This window comes from Gopherus evgoodei, chromosome 7 (genome assembly GCF_007399415.2).
Source record: "Gopherus evgoodei ecotype Sinaloan lineage chromosome 7, rGopEvg1_v1.p, whole genome shotgun sequence".
Classification (NCBI taxonomy): domain Eukaryota; kingdom Metazoa; phylum Chordata; order Testudines; family Testudinidae; genus Gopherus; species Gopherus evgoodei.
In genome coordinates, this window is record NC_044328.1 from 71,987,247 (window position 1) to 72,012,223 (window position 24,977).

Consider the following 24,977-nt stretch of genomic DNA (forward strand, 5'->3'; position numbering starts at 1 on the left):
GAACCCCGAGCAAGCAGGTCTCCTTCCCTGCGGTTTGCTGGCTGGCTCCGGGACCGAGAGAGCAAACCGCGGCGTTCCCGGTTTGCTCTCTCGGTCCCGGAACCCCGAGCAAGCAGGTCTCCTTCCCTGCGGTTTGCTGGCTGGCTCCGGGACCGAGAGAGCAAACCGCGGCGTTCCCGGTTTGCTCTCTCGGTCCCGGAACCCCGAGCAAGCAGGTCTCCTTCCCTGCGGTTTGCTGGGTGGCTCCGGGACCGAGAGAGCAAACCGCGGCGAAGCTGGTTTCCTTTCCCGGTTTGCTCTCTCGTCCCGGAACCCCCCTTGAAGCCGCCCAACAGCGCTGCAGTGTGGCCACATCTAACACCACTTGCAGCGCTGGTTGCTGTAAGTGTGGCCATTCTGCAGCGCTGGCCCTATACAGCTGTACTAATACAGCTGTAACAACCAGCGCTGCAAAATTTTAGATGTAGACATGGCCTAAGGGATACACTGATGTTGCCTCTGCCGATCTGGTGAATTGTAAGTGGGAGAGGAGAATGCACTGAGACCCGTCCCCACCCCTGGTACTACAGTAATGCTGCTACTTCTACTTGTGTGCCCTGAGCCAAGGGACAACTATTGCTGTTGGGAATGAGTCAAAGAGAATGGACGGGTGAGGGACACGAGCAGGGGTCTGGTGCATGAAGAAAATGCTGCTTCTGGATGTTCTCCATGAGCACTGTGCCCTCAGATCAGAGGGGTGAACTCTTGCCGATCATTCCCAGGAATGTTGTGCTGCTCCCTCTGACGCTGCAGCCCCAGGTTAGCTCTCAGTTACCAGCCGTATGTGCTCCTTGTGCTTATGGGGAAGGGAGAACCTGAAACGGAAGCTAAGATGTCACTGGTGAGCCAGTGGGAAATTCAGCCTCTCCAGCTGTGTTAGCTGAGCTGTGGGGCCTGCTTAGCGCACTCTGAAGGCAGAAAGCAGACCCATCCCCCCTGCTGTTGTGCTGGGAGCCTTTACTCCTTCCCTAGCACAACAACGGTGTATTTACACTGCACAGCCCAGGCTGGCAGTGCCAAGAGGAGATTGCTGTGCTCTAGGATTTAGTGATGATTAGGGCCAGGGTCATCCTTAGGATTTATGGTGCCCTAGGTGGGATTATTAAACTGTTGCCCCTGTGCCTGACTTGTTCTGAGCAACACAAACATAAGCTTACAGTATTGGAAAACTTGCCACATGCATGTTATTAAACCCAGTTTAACTTAATTAATAGGCACACTGTAATGCTGATGAACTAGCACTAAAGAAGTAGCACTATAGAAAAAATTCTGATTTGATAGAATGATGCAAATACTATAATTTTTTTAATTTGTCACCATTTTATTGGAAATTTATATGAAGAGGTATTGAAATAAGATTTTGTTTTTAATTAAAAGCAATCTTTCTGGCTTTTTTGACTGCAAAATCAGTAATAATGTCATCGTATGACAAAGACAAAGTGATGTCTTGTTTGATTGCAAGAATAGCAAGACCAGTCACGCGTTCCTGACTCATTGTAGAGCGGAGATAGTTTTTAATAAGCTTTAGTTTTGAGAAACTCCGTTCTCCTGATGCTGCTGTTACAGAAATTGTCAGTAGAATACGAGTGGCAATGTACACATTAGGATATATATATATCAACAAGTTTGCTGGTATGAATAAACTGTACAATGTCCATCATCGATTTTGCATGTGGCAATACTGAGGACAGTATACTCAATTCTTCATACAGTTCAAGTCCATTTAAATCAAAACTATCACTGTGCTTCAGAAGACTCTCTAGGTTCTTGCACTTTGTCATTAGTTGCTCTTGTTTTCCTATTTCGTTGAATTTGGTCCCGCTCAGCCTGCTGCCAGCTGAGTGAATGGAACCCCGGGCCGACAGAGGGTTGAGTGGCTTAGCCAAGGTCTCAGCCACTGGCTTGCTTAGCCTGCTGCCAGCCTGGGGTTCCTTGGGGGTCCCCAGGCCAGCAGCGGGTGCTGAGTGGGGCCTGCAGCTGGGACCTCGGCTGGCAATGGGGCAGCAGCTGGAACCCCAGAGCATCAAAAATCAGCTAGCATGCCACCTTTGGCATGTATACCATAGGTTGCCAACCCCTGCTCTATACCAGTGGTTCCAAAACTGGGGTTCGCGAACCCCTGCGGGTTTGCCGAACATTACAGGGAGTTCACCAGAAAAATTTCACTAATGATGGCCAGAGGACCCCAGGCACTAGAGACAGCAGGTGGGACTCGGTTGCAGGGTAGACACCCCGAGCACCAGGAAGAGTGGGGCTGGGCAGTTTGGGCTGGCAGCCTAAGTTCTGGCGGTCAGCGCGGGCAGAGGTGTAGCGAGTGCCCTCCGTACCCTTAGACCGGAGGGGGTCCAGCAAGGAAGGGGGCCCCTAAAAGTTATTAATTTAGTTGTTTAGTTTTTTATCGTTTCCAACGCAGAACCGTTCTTTGTGATGTCTAAGAGAATGTATAAGAGCGGAGCTAGTAAACGAAAGGCAGCAAAAGATGCTGAGAAGGAACTTGAGAAAATTCCAAAGTTGTCAACGTATTTTGCGCTGCAATCCAACGTACAGGTACAGGCACATGAAACGGACAGCACTAGCAGCGACGAATCGTATCCAGAAGTATCCAGAAGTGCTTCAAGTGAGGTCGAAGGTGAAGTCAGTTGTTCTACCAAACAAACTGTGACAGATATTCCAGCTGCTGCCGGGAAAGAAGTATCTGAATCTGAACCACTGACTGATGATCCAGGAGATTGGCTGTCTATAATATCGGACAGGCAAGTGTGTGACATTGTTGCACGTGGCCCACCGCAGCAGAATGAAAGTTACGAATTTCCATTTAACGAGGAAAGACGGAGGTTCACAAGTACTCATTTCTATCGAACCATGGCAAATGGTGAGAAAATAAGACGTTCATAGTTAATGTACTCAGTTCAGAAAGATGCCATTTTTTGTTTTTGTTGTAAATTATTTGGCACTGGCAACATACGGCTATGTCGTGGAACATCTGTTTGGAAAAGCGCTGTCAAAAAGACTTCAGCAGCATGAAACAGGCAAAGGTCATCAAGACTGTATGGTGAAATGGTTTGACCTTTGGTCAGGCATAGTAAACAGTACATCTATTGACCAACTCGAATTGCAGGCTTTTCTGAAAGAAAGAGATTTCTGGAGAAATGTTGTCAAACACATGGTTGATGTCATTATTTTCTTGTCCGAAAGAAACTTGACATTTCGAGGAAGTAATGAAAAGCTCGGCGATCCTTCGAATGGCAACTTTTTGGGACTGTTTGAATTGCTTGCAAAGTATGATACTGTCCTCAGCGAACTTTTACAGAGGATTAAGAAGGCAGAAACACATGTTCAGTACCTCAGTCCACAGATCCAAAACGAGCTGATTCAACTTGTTGCCAGTAACATTCTAGAGGCCAACATAGCGCAGCTTAAAAAAGCAAAATATTGTTCAGTTATTTTGGACTGTACTCCCGACGTGTCACATGAAGAACAGATGTCTGTGGTGTTACGCTTTGTTGAATGCAAGGGTGAAGATGGTGTCAATATTCGTGAAGCGTTTGTTGGTTTTCTTAATGTTCATGATACAACTGGCGAGGGTTTATTGGAAGCATTTCTTGAAAAGGCAAACAACTTAGGAATAGACATTGCTGACATGAGAGGCCAAGCTTATGATAACGGTGCAAATATGAGAGGAAAGAATAAAGGAATTCAAGCCCGCATGCTAGAAATAAATGACAGTGCCTTGTATGTACTGTGTGGAGCTCACACTTGGAATCTTGTGATCTCAGACACGGCAAAGTCATCGAAATATGCCATTGACTTTTTCGGTCTGATTAATAGAATATACGTTATCTTTTCTTCTTCACCTTCACGTTGGGATATACTTCAAGAACATATGCCAATATCTGTTAAAGGGTTATCAGACACTCGTTGGGAGTCGAGAATTGATGCTGTGAAGCCATTGCGTTATCACCTTGAAGAATTGTGCAATGCTTTGTCATCTTTGCGAGAATATGCGCTCGAAAAGAAAGATGGCAATACAGCAACAGAATTTTAGACCATGTTACTACATGGCCTTTTGTTCTGACTGTGTACACGTGGTATGATATACTATTTCACGTCAATAAAACTAGCAAGTTAATTCAGTCACCAGATGTGTCAATTGACGTACTGCAGGCAGAAGTTGGTGCTACAATGAAGTTTTTGGAAGACTATCAAAATACAGGATATAACTGTGGTCACAAATGCACATGAAATAGCAGAGCACATGGGTATTGAGCAGGTGTTTCCAGAAACCAGGGTGCGACGTAAGAAGAGAATGTTTGATTACAAATGTGCTGATGATTCGAGTCGTCTTTCTGCCGAAGAAAAATTCAAATCGCAGTTCTTTCTTGTTCTCACTGATCAGGCCATATCTTCTGTTTCGTCGCGATTTGACCAACTCGTGGAGTGGTATAAGTTGTTTGGATTTCTGTACAACGCTAACAGCCTATGGAATGTCACAGAGAAAATGAACTGTAGAATCACAGCAAAAATTTTGAAAGAAAAATGGGAGACAGTGACGCCAACGAACTCCTAATGGAATTGAATCATTTTATTTATGTCATCGAGAAAGAGAGAGGACTTTTCACGGCAAATAATTTTTTAACGTATATATACAAGAACAGCCTTCAGGAGATATATATCCGAATCTTTGCATTTGCATCAGAATTCTTCTGACCACACCAGTTACTGTCGCTGTTGCTGAAAGGAACTTCAGCAGAATGAAACTGATCAAGAATATCCTGCGCTCAATCATGACAGATGACAGGCTTTCTGCACTTGCAGTTATCTCAATCGAAAACAAGATTGCCAGATCTCTGGACTATGACACATTGATTAACCAATTTGCGGAGAACAAGGCTCAAAAGAAACGCTTTGCGTAAATACGGAATACATGTACACTGTAGGCCTATGTATACATAATATGAACCCTGTATATTGTATAAAATAAATACCGCATTCCAGTTTCTGCATTGTAAGGGGCCCCGGACATATGTTCGGAGGGGGTCACGTTCTTTGTTGCTACAGCCCTGAGCGCGGGAGCCGGCAGCCCAAACCCCAGCGCTCTGCACGGGGCTGGTAGCCCAAACCACAGGGAGAGTGGGGCCGGGCAGTTGGGGCTGGCAGCCCAAGTCCTGGCGGTCAGCAAAGGGAGCTGGCAGCCTGAACCCCAATGCTCTGTGCGGGGCTGGCAGCCTGAGTAACAGGAAAAGTGGGGCTGGCAGCCTGTGCCCTGCCCCCATCAGTGGGGGAGCCAGCAGCCCGAACCCCAGCCTGAGCCCCAGGAAGAGCGGGGCGGGCAGTTGGGGCATCCATCACACTGAGGAAATTTAAACTTAAATCCCTGAAAATATTCATTTTTAGGAGGGGGTTCATGACATTTCACAATTTAGTGAAAGGGGTTCACAGGCTGTTAAAGTTTGGGAACCACTGCTCTATACACTAGTAAGGAGATGAGCATATTACAGTTGTTGGAGGGCTCTATTTAGCAGTAACAGGGCTATAGGAAAGTCAGTCAACATTTTCTGTCTCTCTGATTAAAACTGGCCCACTCCCTTACCCATACCAAACTTGTCACAAATAATTGTCAACAACTTAATTTTCTGTTTTTGACTAAGATATTGATTTTTTTTTTTAAAAAAATGAAATTGAATTCAGGATTGTTAGCAAGCATTTTTGGCAAACAAATTTGTTAAATGACAATCTAAATGGCAACACAGCACTGCTTTCATGCTTGGCTCACCCCCCAGTCTGCTGGTCCAACAGATGCAGTAGAGGAGGAGATAGGTGGAAAACTGCAGGACCCCAAAATCCACCTCTTGGGGTGCAGAGTGGCAACAGCAGCAGCAAACCCTCAGGTCCGATCACATGCCAGTGGGCACCGCCGCCAGCCCAACAGACCATGGTGAAGTTAACACAGCATCTGTTCTCAGGGACGGGGCACCCGTGGAGCCACAGCAGCTCATCCTGCCCTGTGCAGCTCCGCCTGGGGGAGAGATGTGCTCCCCAGCTACGGTGACCAGATCCAGATATCCTGATTTTATAGGGCCAGTCTCAATATTTGGGGCTTTGTCTTATCTAGGCACCAGGAGCCTATAAAAGAAAAAGACTCCAAAATTGGGACTGTCCCTATAAAAGTGGGACATCTGCTCACCCTACCCCAACCCCCTGTCCTGATTTTTTGCACATGCTATCTGGCTATCCCCAGCCCAGTCCTGTGTGACCATTCCAATCCTGCCTGCCTGCCAAGGAAGTGAGTTACTTTCACTTTCATTCCTCAGTAGGCAACCAGGGAGGGGAGGGGGGAGAGACGTGCTCCGTGGGGGGAGGGAGAAAGGTGGGGTGCTCTGTGGGGCAGTGAGGAGAAGAAAGGATGTTATGGAGGACAACAAAGGATACCGCCAGAGCTGCCAAGCCTGCCTCACCTCATGCCGGGGGAAGGAGTCACACTTGCAGGTGTGTTCCTTCCCCCACCCCTTCCCAGAGACCCCAGCAGCCAATCCCCTCCCTCAGACTGTGCTGCATTCCTCTCTCTAGGACCCAACAGCCTTGCTCTTACATATTCCACTGCTTCCCGTCTGTCCGGGCTCCTGGCAGAGCAGTGCCCCCAGACCTAGTGGTGCCCTAGGCGGCTGCCTGTTCTGCCTATGGCTAAGGACGGCCCTGATTAGGGCCCTACCAAATTCATGGCCATGAAAAACCCATCACAGACCGTGAAATCTGGTCTCCCCCCTGAAATCTGGCCTTTTGTGTGCTTTTACTCTATGCTATACAGATTTCACAGGGGAGGCCACTGTTTCTCAAATTGGGGGCTCTGACGAAAAAGAAAGTTGCAGGGGAGGCGCAATGTTATTTTAGGGGGGGTCACTGTATTGCCACCCTTACGTCTCCACTGCCTTCTTAACTGGGTGGCTGGAGAGCAGCGGTTGTTGGCCAGGAGCTCAGCTTTGAAAGCAGCGCCCTGCCAGCAGCAGCGCAGAAGTAAGAGTGGCAGTACTATACCATGCCATCCTTGCTTCTGCATTGCTGCCTTCAGAGCTGGGTGTCCGGAGAATGGCAGCTGCTGACTGAGGGTCCAGCTCTGCAGGCAGCAGTGCAGAAGTAAGGGTGGCAATACCAAAAAATGATGGCCCCTGGTCAGACCACAGTGTGCCAAGCAGCAGAGTAGAGTGAAAATTGATTACCAGCAGAAAAAGTGGTGTTTATTTAATTTAGCATGTGATAGGTAAGAGTAGTGATTGGGGTAGCCCTAACCCACCCTCCCCAGGGATTATTGCTGTCAGCACCACCTTGCCCTGAGGTGGGAGAACCACAATGCCCCCGTGCTACCAGTGACTCTGATGCCAGGGGTGAAGACACTGAATTAAAACTGACTCCAGGGCCAGTGCTACCATTTAGGCAGCCTAGGCAATCGCCTAGGATGCCAGGATTATTCGGGGGGCGGCATTTTGCCAGGGGGGCGGCAGACGGCTCCGGTTGACCTGCCGCAGGCATGCCTGCGGAGGGTCCGTTGGTCCGCGGTTCCGGTGGAGCTGTCGCAGTCATGCCTGCGGATAGTCGGCTGCTCGCGCAGCTCCGGTAGATCTCCCGCAGGCATGCCTGCGGCAGCTCCACCACAGCCACAGACCAACGGACCCCCCGCAGGAATGACTGTGGCAGCTCCAGCGGAGCAGCGGGATCAGTGCTGGGGGCGGCGAAATGGCTGTGCGCCTAGGGCGCGTGAAACCCTAGCGCCGGTCCTGACTGAGTCTTTATAGTTTTATTTTGCTCCAGGGTGGCCCTTTGATTCCACCCTCTTCCTTACCCACGCACTCTCCAATGTCATCTGCTCCACTGTCTTTGGGGACCGGTTTGACTATGAAGATAAGAAATTTGTTACTTTAATTAGTCTCATACAGGAAAATGACAAGCTCCAGAGCTCTCTCTGGACAGCGGTATGTTCAGGGGTTTATTCCATTCTCCCCATTTGTACTGGGGGAGGGGACAGAGATTTCTTTCTTTAACTGTTAATTTTCCTTACACAAGGGTTATTTCAGATTCCCATAATGGTCTTATTCTCTTCATTAGGATGAAGCTACTGCCAAACCCAGCCCCAAACTTGTTTCTAAGTCTTGTTTAAAATCCCACACAAAACACTTCATTAGCCCAGAATTAAGTTTGCTTATGGACATTCACTGTCAACATTACTGGTAAAAATCAAGCAAGTTGCCAGTTAAAATATTAATATCCACACCAGTAATATGTCACATGCCTTATCATATAAGCAACATGATAGTGAATCTGAAGATATTTCTCACCTCCAAAGCAAACTTCCTTTCATTTCCAGCTCACAGCCAGCCACCAGACACACCCTCATTCCTGAAAACCTCGCTAATTGCACAATGAAGGGCCAAACTCTTTGTTGGCATCACTCAGTCAAAATAAAGGGAGTTACACCACAATAGAGAATGTGACCCTTTTACTGCCACCTTTGGAAGTCTAACATATATTTTCCTTTTAAAGGCTACAATGGCTTATTGTTGCTTAAGAAAATTTGTGGTCAGAGCTAAGATTGGGCACTTGAGTGTTTTGTTTTGTTTTGTTTTGTTTTTCAAGAAAAGGATGTGTTTACTAGGGTTGGTTTTATGTAGAAAAAAAATGGAGCATACCTTAGCTGATATAACTGAATGTCACTGCTGTTTTTGTGAGGAATTTATGTATGTTTGATAGTATTACTTAGTGGAGTTTGCAATGATCTGTGGAATCCATTTTCATAAGAAGGTGCCAAAGAAATATTGTATCGTTCTGCTGTACTTGATTCATTTGAGTGAACACGATGACTGTTGTGTCCAGATATATCAAACTGTGTTTTTCTTTCATCCTTTATAGCTGCACTCTTTTTTCCCGACTCTCATGGATTACATCCCTGGGCCTTATTGGAGGATATTTAAAAAATGCTCAGGAGTTCAGATGATCTGGAGAGAATGAAGACGCACAAAGAGTCTCTGGATCCCAACTACCCTTAAGACTTTATTGATGTTTTCCTCGTCAAAATGGGAGAGGTATGTGAAGGCAGCAGCCCTTCCGTTTTCCTGTGGAGTGGGTTATACATATCATCGGGATTAATTTGTTAAGCAACAACATAGGACATAGATTTGGAGAAGGCCCAAAGGGAAGACATGCTCTCCGCCCAAGGAATATACATTATAATGGTCAAACTCTGCTCTCCTCCTTCATGTAAAAAAAAAAAAAAGAAAGAAAGAAAGTCAGCTTATTGCACAGAACAGGCCCAATGCACCACGATAAGACATTTGTAATATCAGGCACTATGGGCCATTTTTGTGGGATTTTTATAATGATCAGAGGTGGGTCACCTGCTGGGTAGAAGAATATATATCTGAAGATCTCAATATATCCTACAGTTTTACCATCAAGAATCAAAGATTGTCTCCAAATCTTTTTTCAGGAGCAAAAGAATAACCAGTCAGAATTTAATGTGGAAAGTTTGGCATGAAGCACAATAGAGTTATTTGTCGGTGGAACAGGGACAACCAGCATCACTCTGATATATGAATTCTTATTCTTCTGAAATACCCAGAAATAGAAGGTAGAAGTCTTCCTTCCCCAAACACACAAAATGTTAGGTCCTCGGGGGATGTGAGGAATGCATGGACCAGTAAATGGACATAGACATCTCCCCTTTAGTCACCAAAATGCGCCACGCCTGGCCTGTTGCTGTAACATGGTGGTGGTTCATTAGTTTATGTGAAGTGAGTTGAAGATGTGTTTGGGGGGGGGGGGTTCTACTCCAGTTTCCTGCAGGCAGAAGTTCTCATCCAAAAAGCACCATTACAATGGGTATTACTTGTCCCCGTATTGACAGTATGAGCAAAGGATCCAAAGGCTGAATAGGCCGTTGTGATTGAATTCCTCTCTCAGTCCAGATCAGTGAAGTTTGACCAGGTTTGTTATAATCCCAAACTGCAGATAGTGTGACACAATGGTGGGCAAATCTATGGGAATCATCTTCTTTACCATTGTAATTAAGCCTCATTATTCTGATGACAGAGAAAATTCACAAAGAGATTGACCGTGTGATTGGCCAAAGTCGAAGCCCCTGCATGGTGGATTGAAGCCAGATGCCCTAAACAGATGCTGTGATACATGAAATCCAGAGATTCATCGCTTTTGTCCCATTAGGTGTCTCACTTGCTCTGGCTAGAGATGTTCATCTCAAACAGTATGTTATTCCCAAGGTCAGTTCTCAATGTGTCTGTGAAGGGTCGAGTTCTTTTACCTTTTTCTCTTCTTAATTTTGAATAATTCGCAATGGAAATGCTTCAGTTAGATTTTGTGTGGTGGTTTTTTTGTTGCTGATTTACCAATGTTATACCAATTATTATTGAATACCTCCAAGCCTCTGCATGAATCAGATCAGCAGTTTGCAGTCTGCAGACTGGGCTTTCAGTCCAGGAAAGGGTTTCAGAGTCTAGCTGTGGCATTTCGATATGGAATAGAAAATGCATTTAGCAATGGTAAACACTAAGGGTTTGGTATCAAACTAGTAGGCAGAAACATTCTCTTCTTTTGAGGCCGAAGGGATTTTGTTTCTGGGGAAATTTCTTGGCACAATTAGTTCACAAGCAGAACATCATAGAAAATGGAAATGACTGAATACATTTAAAAAGTATTAGAGCCCTCTCAACCTTATTTCTGGAACTGAATGCAAGCCAATCAATACAAATACAAAAAAAAACAAAAAAACACACTTCAAGCTTAAGGTATTTTTAATAGTGAGCCAAGCTTACACAGTTAATTGTTGGTTTTTGTTTACTAAATAATGAAAAATAGATTTAGATTTATATTAAATAGACTAATAGATTCTAAGGACCATTGTGATTCTTTAGTTTGACATCCTATATATCAAGGGCCATGGGACTTGTCCAAGAGCAGATCTTTTAGAAAAACATCCAATCTTGATTTTAAGAAATTGTCAATGATGGAGAATCCACCACGTGCCTTGAGAAATTGTTCCGATGGGTAATTACTCTAACTGTTAAGAACTTCCACCTTATTTCTAGTCTGAAATTGTCTAGCTTCAGCTTCCAGTGACTAGATCATGTTACACCTCTCTCTGATAGATTGGGGAGCCCATTATTAAATATTTGTTCACCATGCACTTATAGATACTTATGGACTGTTATCAAGTCACTCCTTGACCTTCTCTTTATTAAACTAAATAGATTAAGCTCCTTGAACATATCCCCATAAGGCATGTTTTCTAATTCTTTAGTCATTTCAGTTGTGGGTGCCAGAATTGAACACAGTCCGGCAGGCGTCTCACCACTGCCAAATGCATAGTCGAGATTCCCCTGTTTTGCATCCCAGGATAGCACTAGCTTATTTGGCCACAGAGTTACAGTAGGAGTTCATCTTCAGCTGTTTATGCATCACAACCCCCAAATCTTTTGAAAAGTCGTTATTCTACTAGGATAAAGGCCCCATCCTGTAAATCTGGCCTGCCTTCTTTGTTCCCAGATATCTATATTTACATTTAGCTGTATTGAAATGCATATTGTTTGCTTGCACCCATTTTACCAAGCAAGCTAGATTGCTCTGAATCAGTGACCTGTCTTCACTATTTGCCACTCCCACAAGTTTTGTGTCATCTGCAAACTTTATCAGTGATGATTTTCTGTTTTCTTCTACGTCATTGTTAAAAATGTTAAATAGCATAGGGCCAAGAAAGAGTCCCTGCAGGATCCCACTGAAAACAGACCTGCTCAATAACAATTTCCTATTTACAATTAAATTTTGAGATTTATCAGTTAGCCAGTTTTTAATCCATTTAATATGTGCCATATTAATTTTATATTGTTCTGTTTTTTTAATCAAAATGTCATACGATACCAAGTCATGCCTTACAAAAGCCTAATTATGTCATTCTACTACCCTTATCAACCACCCTTCTAATCTCATCAAAAAAGGATATCAAGTTAGTTTGACAGAATCTATTTTCCATAAAAGCATATTGATTTGTATTAATTACATTATCCTCCTTTAGTTATTTATTAATCTAGTCCCACAATATCTGCTTCATTGTCTTGTCTGGGATCGATGTCAGGCTGATAGACCAGTGATTAACCAGCTGATCCCACTGACCCTTTTTAAAAATTGGCACAGCATTGGCTTTCTTCCAGTTTTCTGGAACTTCCCCACTACAAGACTTATTGAAAATCAGCTTGGTCCACCAAGTGCCTCGGCCAGCTCTTTTAAAACTCTCGAATGCAAGTTACCTTGACCTGCTGATTTCAAAATATCTAACTTTAGTAGCTTCTGCTTAACATCCTCCAAAGATACTGGTGGACAGATATACAAGGCCAGCAAGGACGATTGTGATCATCTAGTCTGATCTGTATAACATAGGCCATAGGACTTCCCAGAAATAACTTATTTGATGTAGCTTCTCTCTCACTGGCAGGGGTATTTTGCTGGGTCTGATATGCTGAATAATAATACTTATCTGCTGTATCTCAAAGCACTTTACCAAGAGGAGGTAGTATCGCTATCCCCATTTTACAGAGGGGGGCAACAAGAGCTCTGACACCAAAAATGACTTGCCCAAAGTCACTCAATGTATTCTAGATCTGCCAGTGAGTAGTACAAAGGGTGAACTGCTGTGCAGTGGGTATAACTGTGCTCATGAAATTTTAATATTTTTGCTTCTGGTTGAAAGCATAATGTTCAGGAGATGCAAGTGTAACCCTTCTGCAAGGCCGAATTGATAGCCGCAAGGGCTGGGTTCAATACATAGAGGTCCCTTCCCTACAATGTAATGCAGAACCAGCTCAAGCCTCCACCCAGTGACCTGGGAAAATCTTACACACCCCTGGGTGCCTCAAAGAGGCAATACTTCTCCTCTCGCAAGCACAGAGTCTCGGTGTAGCAGAAAATGTTTTATAACATGAGATAAACAACATAGCATTAAATTGAGAAAACACCTCAACTAGCATTCATAGACCAAACCATGAGCAAAGACCCACCCCAGGATACTGAGCTGTGTCCTCTTCCCTGGGCAACCCCAAAATCAACCCAAGACTCCAAAGTCCAATACCCCAAATGTCTCTAGAGTCCAGCAACGCAAAGATCACCCACAGTCCCAAAAGTCCAGCAACCCAAAAGTCTCTGTCCCGGGTCAGTGCAGCCACAGAGTTCAAGAGTCTATCTGCAGAGGTTTTCCCCCTGCCAGACTGGGTAGAAAGGGACACCTTACGTGGTCCAGGGCCAACTGCACTGCCTCTCTGTGGGATTCTGCTTCTGCCTTCCCCACAAACTGCTCAGCTCTGCTCCAATCCACTCTGCCAGCTGCTCTGCTCCACAAGCTGTCCCATGATCTGCTCCAGCCGTCCCCGCAGACTGATCAGCTCTGCTCCCTCCTGGGCACTCCAATTGTCCCACAAACTGCTGCGCTCCACCAACTGCTCTGCTCCGCAATATAGCTTCAGGCTCCCTCACTAGTTAGCACAGCTCTTTAGTGAGTTCAGCCCAGGAACCTGTAACTTAGATTCTTAAGGAAATCAAAAATCAGCTCTGGTATTCAACAGTGGAGAGAGAAGGAGATGCAATTGATGCTTCTGTCTCACACAAGGAGCCCACTCCTTTGTCTAGCGAGTGCCACTCAACTGATGGTGAGACTCCCTGTCACAAAGCAGTTTCACAGTTCCTCATCCACACAATCAGGGTGACAACACTCCACTCCTCCCGCCCCAACAACAAAGAAACTGGGGATCCCACAGCTGCCAAAGCAACCATCCCAGGCTGCCGTGGGCTATGCCATGAGGGGTGGGTGTGCCTATGCAAACATGATCAGCCCCTGAAATTCTTTTCCACACTCGCCATAATTCACCACCAGATGTCAGGGTAGAGCTCATCCTGACTCTGTTTACACAAGGAAATGAAGAAAACCAAAGATGGATTCTGCAGTCCAGCTCAGTGAATTTTGGAGGCTTCTCTCTTTTGGATAGTATCCACTTTAACTCTTTTCTTCTGCAGTTGCTAATTCAGGGCACCACGATATTCCCTGCACTGAAGTCAGTTTTATATAACAGCAGGGAATTTCCAAACCCAGAGCAATTTAACCTGGGACATTTCTTGGACGAAAATGATGCCTTTAAGAAGAATGACTTCTTCATGCCTTTTTCTGTAGGTAAAATAAGCCGTTTTATTTCAAATCCTAGACTGTCTTCTGGCTTTGCCTTGAACTTCCTAGTTTCTCTCAGACTATTTAGTGCATATTTTCAGGTGGTCTATGACACAGAGTCTGTCCTGCTAGCAAAGCATTTATCCGTCTTTAAAGAGTGTCACTTTCTGTTCCTTGGTCTGAAATGATTTTTTTGACTCACTACACACTCCCTTCTCTTCGCTGTGCCTGGCAACTTTCTGTCTTGCTTTGTGTGGTGTCTGTTGGGTATAAATTAATCCATGATAAACAAGCAGATAACACTAAAATTGAAGGGGGTACCAAACATACAGTAAGATAAAGCCAACTGCATAGACAGCTGGAGAGAGATCCTAGAAATGCATGGTTGGAAGGGACCTCGACAGGACCATGTAAATCTAGACCATCCATGACAGATATTTGTCCAGCCTGTTCTTAAAACCCTCCAGTGATGGGGATTCCATAACCTCACTTGGAAGCCTGTTCCACAGTTTGAGTCTCTGTATAGTTAAAAAAGTTTTCCTAATATCTAACCTAAATCTCCCTTGTTGCAGATTAAGCCCATTACTACTTGTCCTACCTTCAGTGGACATGGACATGGGTATGTTTTATTCCTTTGTGAGTTTGTTGACAACTATGGAAACTTTGTTAGGAAACTCTAAGGCTTCTTTATTGACAAAGAGTTGGTAACAGTGTCCAGCTGTTAGGATATAGATGTTTAAGACTGGCTGTAAAGGCCTATACTTTAAGAATTTATGTATATGTTTATTATTTAGCTAGTTATAGAGGTATAAAAGAGAGAATCTGTGTAAGGGCCTTCTCTCACTGTGACAGTCTGAGGCCCTGCTCTTAGGCCAATGCCTCTGGCTAAACAGCAGAGACAGCCATAAGCTGGGAAGCGTGCAGTCACATCCTTACTTTTTAAACTAGGTATATTGAAATAAGGCAATCTGGGGCTGTTAGGAAGGTGATCCGATCTATCACCTCCAGAGAAAGGGAAGAGCCAAGAAGATGTAAAAGGAAATTTAGTTTGATAGTTTTCTCCCTGGTAAGAACTCACTTTTTAATAGACACAGCTGGGAAACCGTTATGTTGGTATAGATGTGGTTGTGAAATCCTCACTTCTGTATTGTTTTGTCATTATAGTTCCCACTTTGTTATGTTTATTTGCATGATCTCTGTCTGGTTCTGTGATTGTTTCTGTCTGCTGTATAATTAATTTTGCTGGGTGTAAACTAATTAAGGTGGTGCAATCTAATTGGTTAGCTAATCATGTTACAATATGTTAGGATTGGTTAGGTAAATTTTAGTAGAATGATTGGTTAAGGTATAGCTGAGAATATTATTATATAAACTAGGGACAAATAGGAAGTAAGTTGGAATTTGAAAATAAGGAAAAAGGAACTTAGATTTAAGCTTGCTGGAAGTTCACCCCAATAAACATCAAATTGTTTTCACCTTCGGACTTCGGGTATTGTTGCTCTCTGTTCATGCGAGAAGGACCAGGGAAGTGGGAAAGTGAAGGAATAAGCTTTCTAACAAGAGCCAATGAGAATAAATTGTGATGATGTAATGCTTTTGGCTCAATAGCCTACTTTGATAGGCAGAGTTTATGTGGCATTGAACTGAACTAAAGTTCTCCCTCCCCTGCTTGTTTATGCAAGTTAATTAAGCACAGTGTTAATACAGTTGCTCCTCATTAATTTTCCAACTCATCTCAACACTTCCATATATTTTCATATTTATGTAGTTTTGTGATACATGTTCCAGGGCTAGGACCAAGCTGGGAGGTGCAGATTCATTCACCGAATAGTCACTGAACCAACAAGACATGATGCCAATTTAGATTTGGTATTGGGGGGTAGTGAGGACCTCATGGAACAACTGTTTGTAGAGGACAATCTTGGTTCTAGTGATCATAAGCTAATTCAGTTTAAACTAAATGAATGGAAAAACAAAAATTGATCTGCAACTAGGGCCCTGGATTTCAAAAGTGCTGACTTTAAAAATTTAAGAGAATTAGTTAGGGAAGTGGACTAGACTGAAGAACTCAATGATTTGAATGTGGACAAGACAACGTTACAGAAACTATCTGAAGGCTGCATCCCAAGCAAGGGGTGAAAAAATTGCTGGGAAGGGCTCCAGACGAAGCTCGATGATGAAGCATCTCAAACAAGTGATTAAGAGAAAGCAGAAAGCCTAAAAGGAATGGAAGATAGGCTGGATCAGCAAGGAAAGCTACCTCTTGGAGGTCAGAAATTGTAGGGATAAAGTGAGAACTGCCAAAAGTTAAGCAGAGTTGTACCTTGCAAAGGGAATTAAAACCAATAGTAAAAGGTTTTTTTGGCCATAATAATAATTAGAAAACAAGGAAAAAAGAAATGGGACTGTTAAGCACTGAGGATGAGGTGGAGGCTTCCAGACTGCAGTGTCAGGTTGTGCTGCACCACAGCACTTTACTCTGGTTTGCTGTTAAAGTGCCCTTTGAAAGCCTCCCTAAGTCGTGTAACTCTGCATTGAGCTTGTCTGGTAGCTCCTGTGTCCGGCTGTTTAAACTCAGCAAACAGCTGCTCCACCTCCACCACGAGGAAAGTTCTCCCCCTTTACTTCAGAGGTGTTATGTAGGACGCAACAGGCAGCTATAACCTTTGGGATATATTTTGCACTGAGATCCAATCCAATAAGTCAACAACACCAGCACCCTTTCAATCCACCAAACACACATTCAACTGTCATTCTGCAGCTGCTGAGCTTGTTGTTGAGGCTCTCATGGTGGCCAGTGTATGTCTTCATGAACCGGGGGAGTAAGACGTAGACAGGATCCCCCAGGATCATTACTGCAATTTCAAGATCGTCAATGGTTATCAGCTGGTCAGGACAGAATGTCCCCGCTTGTAGCTTTCTGAATAGTCCTGTGTTCTTAAATATGGAAGCGTCACTCATCTTCCCTGACTTGCCAACACAGATGTCAATGAAGCATCCCCAGTGATCCATCAGCACTTGCATGATAATGGAAAAGTAGCCCTTTCTGTTGATGTACTCTGTGGCAAGGTGCTCTGGGGCCAAAATAGGGATATGCATGCTGTCTATTACTCCACTGTATTTAGGGCTGCCCGGGGGCACAAATGGGGCAATTTTCCCCAGGCCACCACGAGAATGTCCGAGGCTCGCCTCTGCCTTCCCCCATCCCCGGTGCCTCAGTGCACTACATCCAGGAGCAGCCCTGGACAGAGCTAAAGCTGCCTGGCTCAGGCAGGGCCTGAGCGCCTTTCGCTCAGAGCCACATGGTAAGGGGGCAGGGCCTGAGGTCCTCCTGCTCAGAGCTGCATGGTAAGGGGGAGCGTCTGCGAGCTCAGGTCCCAGGGAGGCAGGCCGCTGCAGCACTGTCCAGGGCTGCTCCCAGATGCGGCACGCTGACGCTCTGTGAGAGGGGGGAGGCGGGAGTAGGCAGCATGGTAAGCCCCTCTGAGCCGGACTCCCTGACCTCCGCCTCCCCCAGCCCTGACTCCCAGCTTTCAACCTAGCCCCTCTGAGCCGGGCAACCCCCAACCCCATCCCCCCACAGCCCTGACCCCCAGGTCTGAGCCAGACACCCCGACCCCATCCCCCTGCAGCCCTGACCCTCAGCTCTGAACTCAGCCCCTGTGAACCAGGCACCCCCCAACCCAGAGCCCAGCTCCCCACCCAGCCTTCGGCAACAGCAGTGCCACCCCCAGGCAGCAACAGCCCATTGGCACCAACCATCACCATCACCCAGTGACAGCCCATTATGTAATTGCAAATGTATACATACCATTAAAGCATCTAATGTTTTATATAATGTATTTTGTGTATTTTCAAATTAGTAAAAATTAATTTTTTAATGTATTTCACTGGTTATTTTTGACATTTCCAAATACATGATACTATAGTATTGCAACTTATTTTTAAGAAAGGGGCCCCTGAAATTGCTTTGCCACAGGCCCCCTGAATCCTCTGGGCGGCCCTGACTGTACTTCAGGAACCCAAGAGTGCAAAGCCATTCACTATGTCCTGCACATTGCTGAGAGTCACAGTCTCATAGACTCATAGACTTTAGGGTCAGAAGGGACCAATATGATCATCTAGTCTAACCTCCTGAACAAAGCAGGCCACAGAACCCTACCCATCCACTTCTGTAACAAACCCCTAACCTATGTCCGAGTTATTGAAGTCTTCAAATAGTGGTTTGAAGACCTCAAGCGGCAGAGAATCCACCAGCAAGTGACCCATGCCCCATGCTGCAGAGGAAGGCGAAAAACCTCCAGGGCTTCTGCCAATCTGCCCCGGAGGAAAATTCCTTCCCGACCCCAAATATGGCGATCAGCTAAACCCTGAGCATGTGGGCAAGACTCACCAGCTAGCACTCAGGAAAGAATTCTCTGCAGTAACTCAGATCCCATCCCATCCAACATCCCATCACAGACCACTGGGCATACTTATCTGCTGATAATTAAAGATCAATTGCCAAAATTAAGCTATCCCATCATACCATCCCTTCCATAAACTTATCAAGCTTAGTCTTAAAGCCAGATATGTCTTTTGCCCCCACTACTCCCCTTGGAAGGCTGTTCCAGAACTTCACTCCTCTAATGGTTAGAAACCTTCTTCTAATTTCAAGTCTAAACTTCCTAGTGTCCAGTTTATACCCATTTGTTCTTGTGTCTACATTGGTACTAAGCTTAAATAATTCCTCTCCCTCCCTAATATTAATCCCTCTGATATATTTATAAAGAGCAAGCATATCCCCCCTCAGCCTTCTTTGGCTAGACTAAACAAGCCAAGCTCTTTGAGTCTCCTTTCATAAGGCAGGTTTTCCATTCCTCGGATCATCCTAGTAGCCCATCTCTGAATCTGTTCCAGTTTGAATTCATCCTTCTTAAACATGGGAGACCAGAACTGCACACAGTATTCCAGATGAGGGCTCACCAGTGCCTTATATAATGGTACTAACACCTCCTTATCCTTGCTGGAAATACCTCACCAGATGCATCCTAAAACTGCATTAGCTTTTTTAACGGCCATATCACATTGGCGGCTCATAGTCATCCTCTGATCAACCAATACTCCAAGGTCCTTCTCCTCCTCTGTTGCTTCCAACTGATGTGTTCCCAATGTATATCTAAAATTCTTATTATTAATCCCTAAGTGCATGACCTTGCACTTTTCACTATTAAATTTCATCCTATTACTATTACTCCAGTTTACAAGGTGTTGCGTGCTTGGATGCTCTGCAAGGACGAGGTCCACACACACAGGTTAAGTGACACACCCGCAACGGGAACTCCACGCGTTGCTGCCACTGGCTTGGGGAGTCCAACGTCCGAACAGCTCGGTCAGGTGCGAAGTTCAAAGCGCAAGCTCTAGCCCTTAGCAATTATAGCATCATGTTAATAGCATGCAAACTAGCCTTTACATATGAAATAAGGGACTTTTCATCAGCAATGGCCGCCTCCCCTGGCCTTCGGCCAGGGACTTTCTGCAGACTTTCTGCAGTTCCCCAAAACACCGAGGCTTCCCACACAGGGCAGTTTTAACCGGTTAGAAGCAGCAGCTTCTAGCAACTTCTCTCCACCAATAACCTCTCCTTGAGAAAGCACAGGCCCTAGCTTAAACCATAACAATGTCTTCCGGGGTCCCCTACACAAGGTCATCCATATCTTCCTGTATGATATCCCGGTCCTTCTCTGTGTTAGCAATACCCCTCAGCTTTGTGTCATCCGCAAACTTTATTAGTACATTCCCGCTTTTTGTGCCAAGATCAGTAATAAAAAGGTTAAATGACTGGTCCCAAAACTGATCCTTGAGGAACTCCACTAGTAACCTCCTTCCAGCCTGACAGTTCACCCTTCAGTACGACCCGTTGGAGTCTCCCCTTTAACCAGTTCCTTATCCACCTTTCAATTTTCATATTGCATAGCAGGACACAATTAATGGTCCTGCACTCTTGTATGACAACTGCCCCCACAGTGTATTTTCCCACTTCATAATGACTTCCCACTGACTGATAGCAATTCAGTGTTGCAAGTTTCCACAGTGTGCTTACCACTTGCTCCTCCATTGTCTATGGCTCTCAGTTTGGTGTCCCTGTGTTGGATTGCTGGGGTGAGCTCTGCACACAGATCTAGAAATGTGGCCTTGCACACCTGAAAGCTCTGCAGCCACTGCTTGTCATCCCAAACCAGCATTGCCATGCAATCCCACCAGCTAGTGTTCGCTGCTTGGGCCCAAAAGTGGTGCACCACCATCTGCAGTTGCTCAATGAACACCAACAATCACCGTGTATTAGTTCTCCCTATGTCTCACCACAAACTGAGTCCCAGAAAATCATCAAGTTCCCTGTAGTATTTCACGCAGCTCTTCAAATACTGGAAGATTCTGTGTCCTGTGCGTTCAACGTGCATGACAATCGTTCAGAGCTGTGCAGGCTCCATGCTTCTGTCAGAGATGGTGGACAGCGACCGGTCCCACACGACTTTGTGGGAAATTGAAACTAGGCATGAAAATTATAGGGATAGAGATGATATTAAGGGATGGAGATCACAGCATTATGAGACGTTGTTGCCTTGTGCCCAGTCACCTGTATATGACTTGTTTATGCCCCACCATGCATTGCCAAAACTACCCAAACAACAGTGCGCTGAACAGTGGCAGATTGCTTAGTTGGAGACCAACCTATAGCTCATTACCCTGTGCATTGGCACAAGCACTCTTGACTAGTTCACACGGTGCTGACAAAGGAAGCCAAGTACGCACATGCATAATCAACGTACCAACTCTCAGCTGTACACCAATGTAACTCACACTGGCAAAACTTTGTAGCGGAGACATGGCCACAGTCTACACAAGGCAGTGCTAATATGAGGCATACTGCCACTCTCAAAGTACATATGCACTGCTTTGCTTTGATCACACCCACGTGGGGCTTGCATGCCCCCCCTCCATTCACTTCATACCACAATCACTGCTCTGGCCAGCTGCTCCAACTAACTCTTCCACCATTCCATACATCTCAGCGAATGCAACTGGACTGAATACAGATGATTCCCAGCTCCAGGGAGGCAGCTACCATTGTGTGGGTAATACCTTAACTCTAAATTGCCTGGTTTTCACAACTTTGCATTTAAAATACCTTAACCCTTCAGTGCCTGGTTTTTGAGAAGTCTAAGTTTCGCTGAACTCAGTGTTCTAGAAGGACACAATTGGTCACTGGTTCTTTTCCCCACTATCCAGCCCGCACAGGTTCGTAGACCGACTCTTGAGCTGAAGAAAGTATGTCATTTATTTGTTGCTTCAGTTAGTGACCAGTCCATGAAATAGAGCATAGCAGAGGGTTAAATGCAAGTGCATCCCGTTTCCAGTGCTTCCCTTACATACATTGTTACAAAGCTATTCATTATATATTTGTAACCACTTTCTTGCCTAACACTATGATTAGTTTGCTAACTCCTTTTTTTTCCTGATGCGGGTGGTCACCTGATCAGGTTGCTAGCTCAGCTTTTCACCTGGCTGTTCTCTTTACTTGCCAGACAAGTTGGTATCTTTTCACATGTTCCAACATCTAAAATATACATGCTACATATTACATAGCCTACAACAATATACTTTGGGACAACCTTAACTATATGTTAACCAAGTTTTTTGTCAGTATAAATATGTAATATTTCAGCTAACAGCCTGCCTCCATGCAATATTTATCAAAACTGAAGAAGTCCATGGAAGTCTAGACAGCTTTAGAGAGATTCACTTTATGATTAACTTTTATGCTCTCTGGACAAATACTAGGGGAACAAAGACTGGAGGGGCAAACACATGATATACAAATAAAGGTTCAAGGGAGATCATTCCTAGTTTGATGTCAGGACTCTTTTGCTGGACCGTGACTAATCTAGTTTACCAAATGGAATTGAGAAAGGCTGTTGGCTCTCATGCTCACTTCCACCATACAATATATAAAGTGTAGAACATGAAATACCAGTGAACTCCCTTCTAAAACCCAGAATAATTGCTACACTCTGTAATCAGGGCCAGCTCTAGCAATTTCGCAGCCCCATGCACGGCGGCATGCCGTGGGGGGCGCTCTGCCGCTCGCCGGTCCCGCGGCTCTGGTGGACCTCCCGCAGGCGTGCCTGCGGATGCTCCATCGAAGCAGTGGGACCAGCAGACCCTCCTCAGGTAACCCTGTGGGAGGTCCACCGGAGCCGCCTGCCTCCCCCCTGGCAACCGGCAGAGCACCCTCCGCGACATGCCGCCCCAAGCACGCACTTGGCGCGCTGTGGTCTGGAGCCGGCCCTGTCTGTAACTGAGCCTTTGGGAGCAACAACTATTTTCCTGGCAGTGTGCATCTCTTGCCTTCTTTTCCTTTCAGCATGGAAAAAGATGTCTGGAAGTGGGAAGCTGCCACCTGGCCCTGTTGCTTTTCCTATTACAGGAAATGCACTGCAGCTGAATACGAAGAATTTGCCCCCATCAATGATTAACTCTCATCCTCTCTGGACAAATACACAGGGAACAAAGGCTGGAGGGGCAAACACACATGATATGCAAATAACGATTCAAGGGAGATCATTCCTAGTTTGATATCAGGTCGCTTTTGCTGGATAATGACCAACCTAGTTTACCAATCAGAACTGTGAGGCTGTTGGCTTGCATGCTCTGTTCCACCACACCATATATAAAGTGTGGAATCTGAAATACTAGTGAACTCCCTGCTAATACCCAGAATAATTGCTACACTCTGTAATGGAGCCTCTGGGAGCAACAACTATTTTCCTGGCAGTGTGCATCTCTTGCCTTCTTTTCCTTTCAGCATGGAAAAAGATGTCTGGAAGTGGGAAGCTGCCACCTGGCCCTGTTGCTTTTCCCATCATCGGAAATGCACTGCAGCTGAATATGAAGAACTTGTCCCAATCAATGTGTGAGGTAAAAATATTTGTTTCTCATCTATTGTTCAGTTGTAGTTGGAGGTTAAGCAGAGCCTAGCTCAAGCAGAACTCCGTGAAATGTCTGGTGTATACACAGTGCGAATCCCATGTCACTCAACTCTTCATATTTCAATCTTGATTCTTCCCTCACAAAAATAATCAATCTTGAATGCTAGATATAAACTGTTCTTGTTAACCTATGCCTTTTAATATAGGTGTCTAAGTCACAGGTAATCCAGAATATACTTGCTCAGTTTCACAGCAAGATGTGCAGACAATCACATTGTGGGTGGACTGGTCTAGTGGGTTCTGTCGAGAACGGCCAGTCAGACCTGGTTTTTATTCCTACCTCTGCAACAGACTCTGATTCCGTCTACATTTGGAGCTTGGGGTCTGATTCCCAGCTCACATGGACAGACTTATGCCATCAAGCTAGTGTGCTAAAAATAGTAATAGCTGCGGAAGCACGGGCTAACCACCCTAAGCATAAACCTACTTGTACCCCTTGGGTATGTATTCGGGGCAGCTAGCCATGCCACTCTCTGTGCTACTCGGGCTATGCTACGGTTCTTAGTGGGCTAGCTCAATGAAAGCTGGCATGAGTAGGTCTGCTCAAGTTGGGAATCAAACCCGTAGCCCCAAGTGCAGATGTAGCCCATGGGTGCATCCAAATAAGTCACCTAAGCGCTCTCTGCCTCAATTTCCCCATCTGTAAAATTGCTGTAATGATATTTGCCTGTTTCTCAAGGGGATGGTAAGGTGTCAGCTGTAGGTCAGCTTTGAAAAAATGGCTTTGTTCTGCTCCATGCTATTGTTTCACTATAATTATCATCTCAGATACCATCATCTCACATGCGAATGGCAATCCACAGCCTGGGATCTGACAGCCAAGTTGGTTTCTTTCCTTCTGGCTCATCATTGCAAATAATAACAGTTAAACAGGAGAAACTCTGCCCCCAGTTACATCTGTTCACCCTCATTCTTATCAAATCCGACCATAAAGAGTTACAGATATGTAACCCCATTGTGGTTGATTTGCACAGGTGTAATGGATTGGAAATTAGGCAGTAAGTCTATTGGTAATGTAAAAGGGGAAACAGACTCTCACTCCACTCTCTCTCTGGCTCTGCAGGGCTGACAGGAATAAGGAAAAACTGTCTTGTCATTATAAAGTCAGCAGACGTTACTATGAATAAATGGAGGCAGGAGTTCTGTGGTGTTAGAAGTATCATTTGTACACAGTCATTTTTCAGAATAGAACTGAATCGTCATTAGTTAAATAGTGCAAAATGCTAGAGCTCACAAATGAAAGGACCTGCATTAATTCCAACTGCTTGCAGGATGAGAAAATTAAATAACACAGATAGAATGATCCTTCTTTCATACTCACTCTTTCCCTTTAGGAAAAACACAGCATTAACAGAACATCAAGATTAGAAACTGAAGCATAAGTCAGGCAGTTCCCAAGTCTGACTAGTATTATCTTAGTCACATATGAGCTCTTTCATTAATTTGTAATTTGATCTGCTCACATTCTTATTCTTAATTAAGTGGATTTATGTTAAAACATGCTGGTTTTATGTGTTAACTTTGACAGCTCAGGGAAAAGTACGGCCCGATTTTCACAATATATTTGGGCTCAGAGCGAGTTGTGGTGCTGTATGGACAGGAGACTCTGAAGGAAGCGCTGATTGATCAAGGGGACGAGTTCAGTGACAGAGGACATATGCCAGTATTTGAAAGGTTGCCCAACAAAAAAGGTAAATTTC

At 45.0% G+C, this 24,977-nt stretch overlaps 1 protein-coding gene and 1 pseudogene across 3 annotated transcripts in view; both read left to right on the forward strand.

Annotated features, from left to right (window-relative positions):
* The first annotated feature begins 6,497 nt into the window (after positions 1–6,497).
* Positions 6,498–11,144, forward strand: LOC115655211 (annotated as a pseudogene).
* Positions 11,145–14,031: 2,887 nt separating this feature from the next.
* LOC115655597 (cytochrome P450 2H2-like) overlaps positions 14,032–24,977 on the forward strand; it is a 30,115-nt gene continuing 19,169 nt past the window's right edge. For 2 of the 3 annotated variants that reach the window (XM_030571218.1, XM_030571221.1), the window contains exons 1-2: positions 23,027–23,206; positions 24,806–24,968. In XM_030571218.1, the coding sequence (XP_030427078.1) occupies positions 23,027–23,206; positions 24,806–24,968 (343 nt within the window). Of the gene's footprint in view, positions 14,251–23,026; positions 23,207–24,805; positions 24,969–24,977 lie in introns of those variants that run through there. The other variant, XM_030571219.1, reaches the window with a different exon arrangement.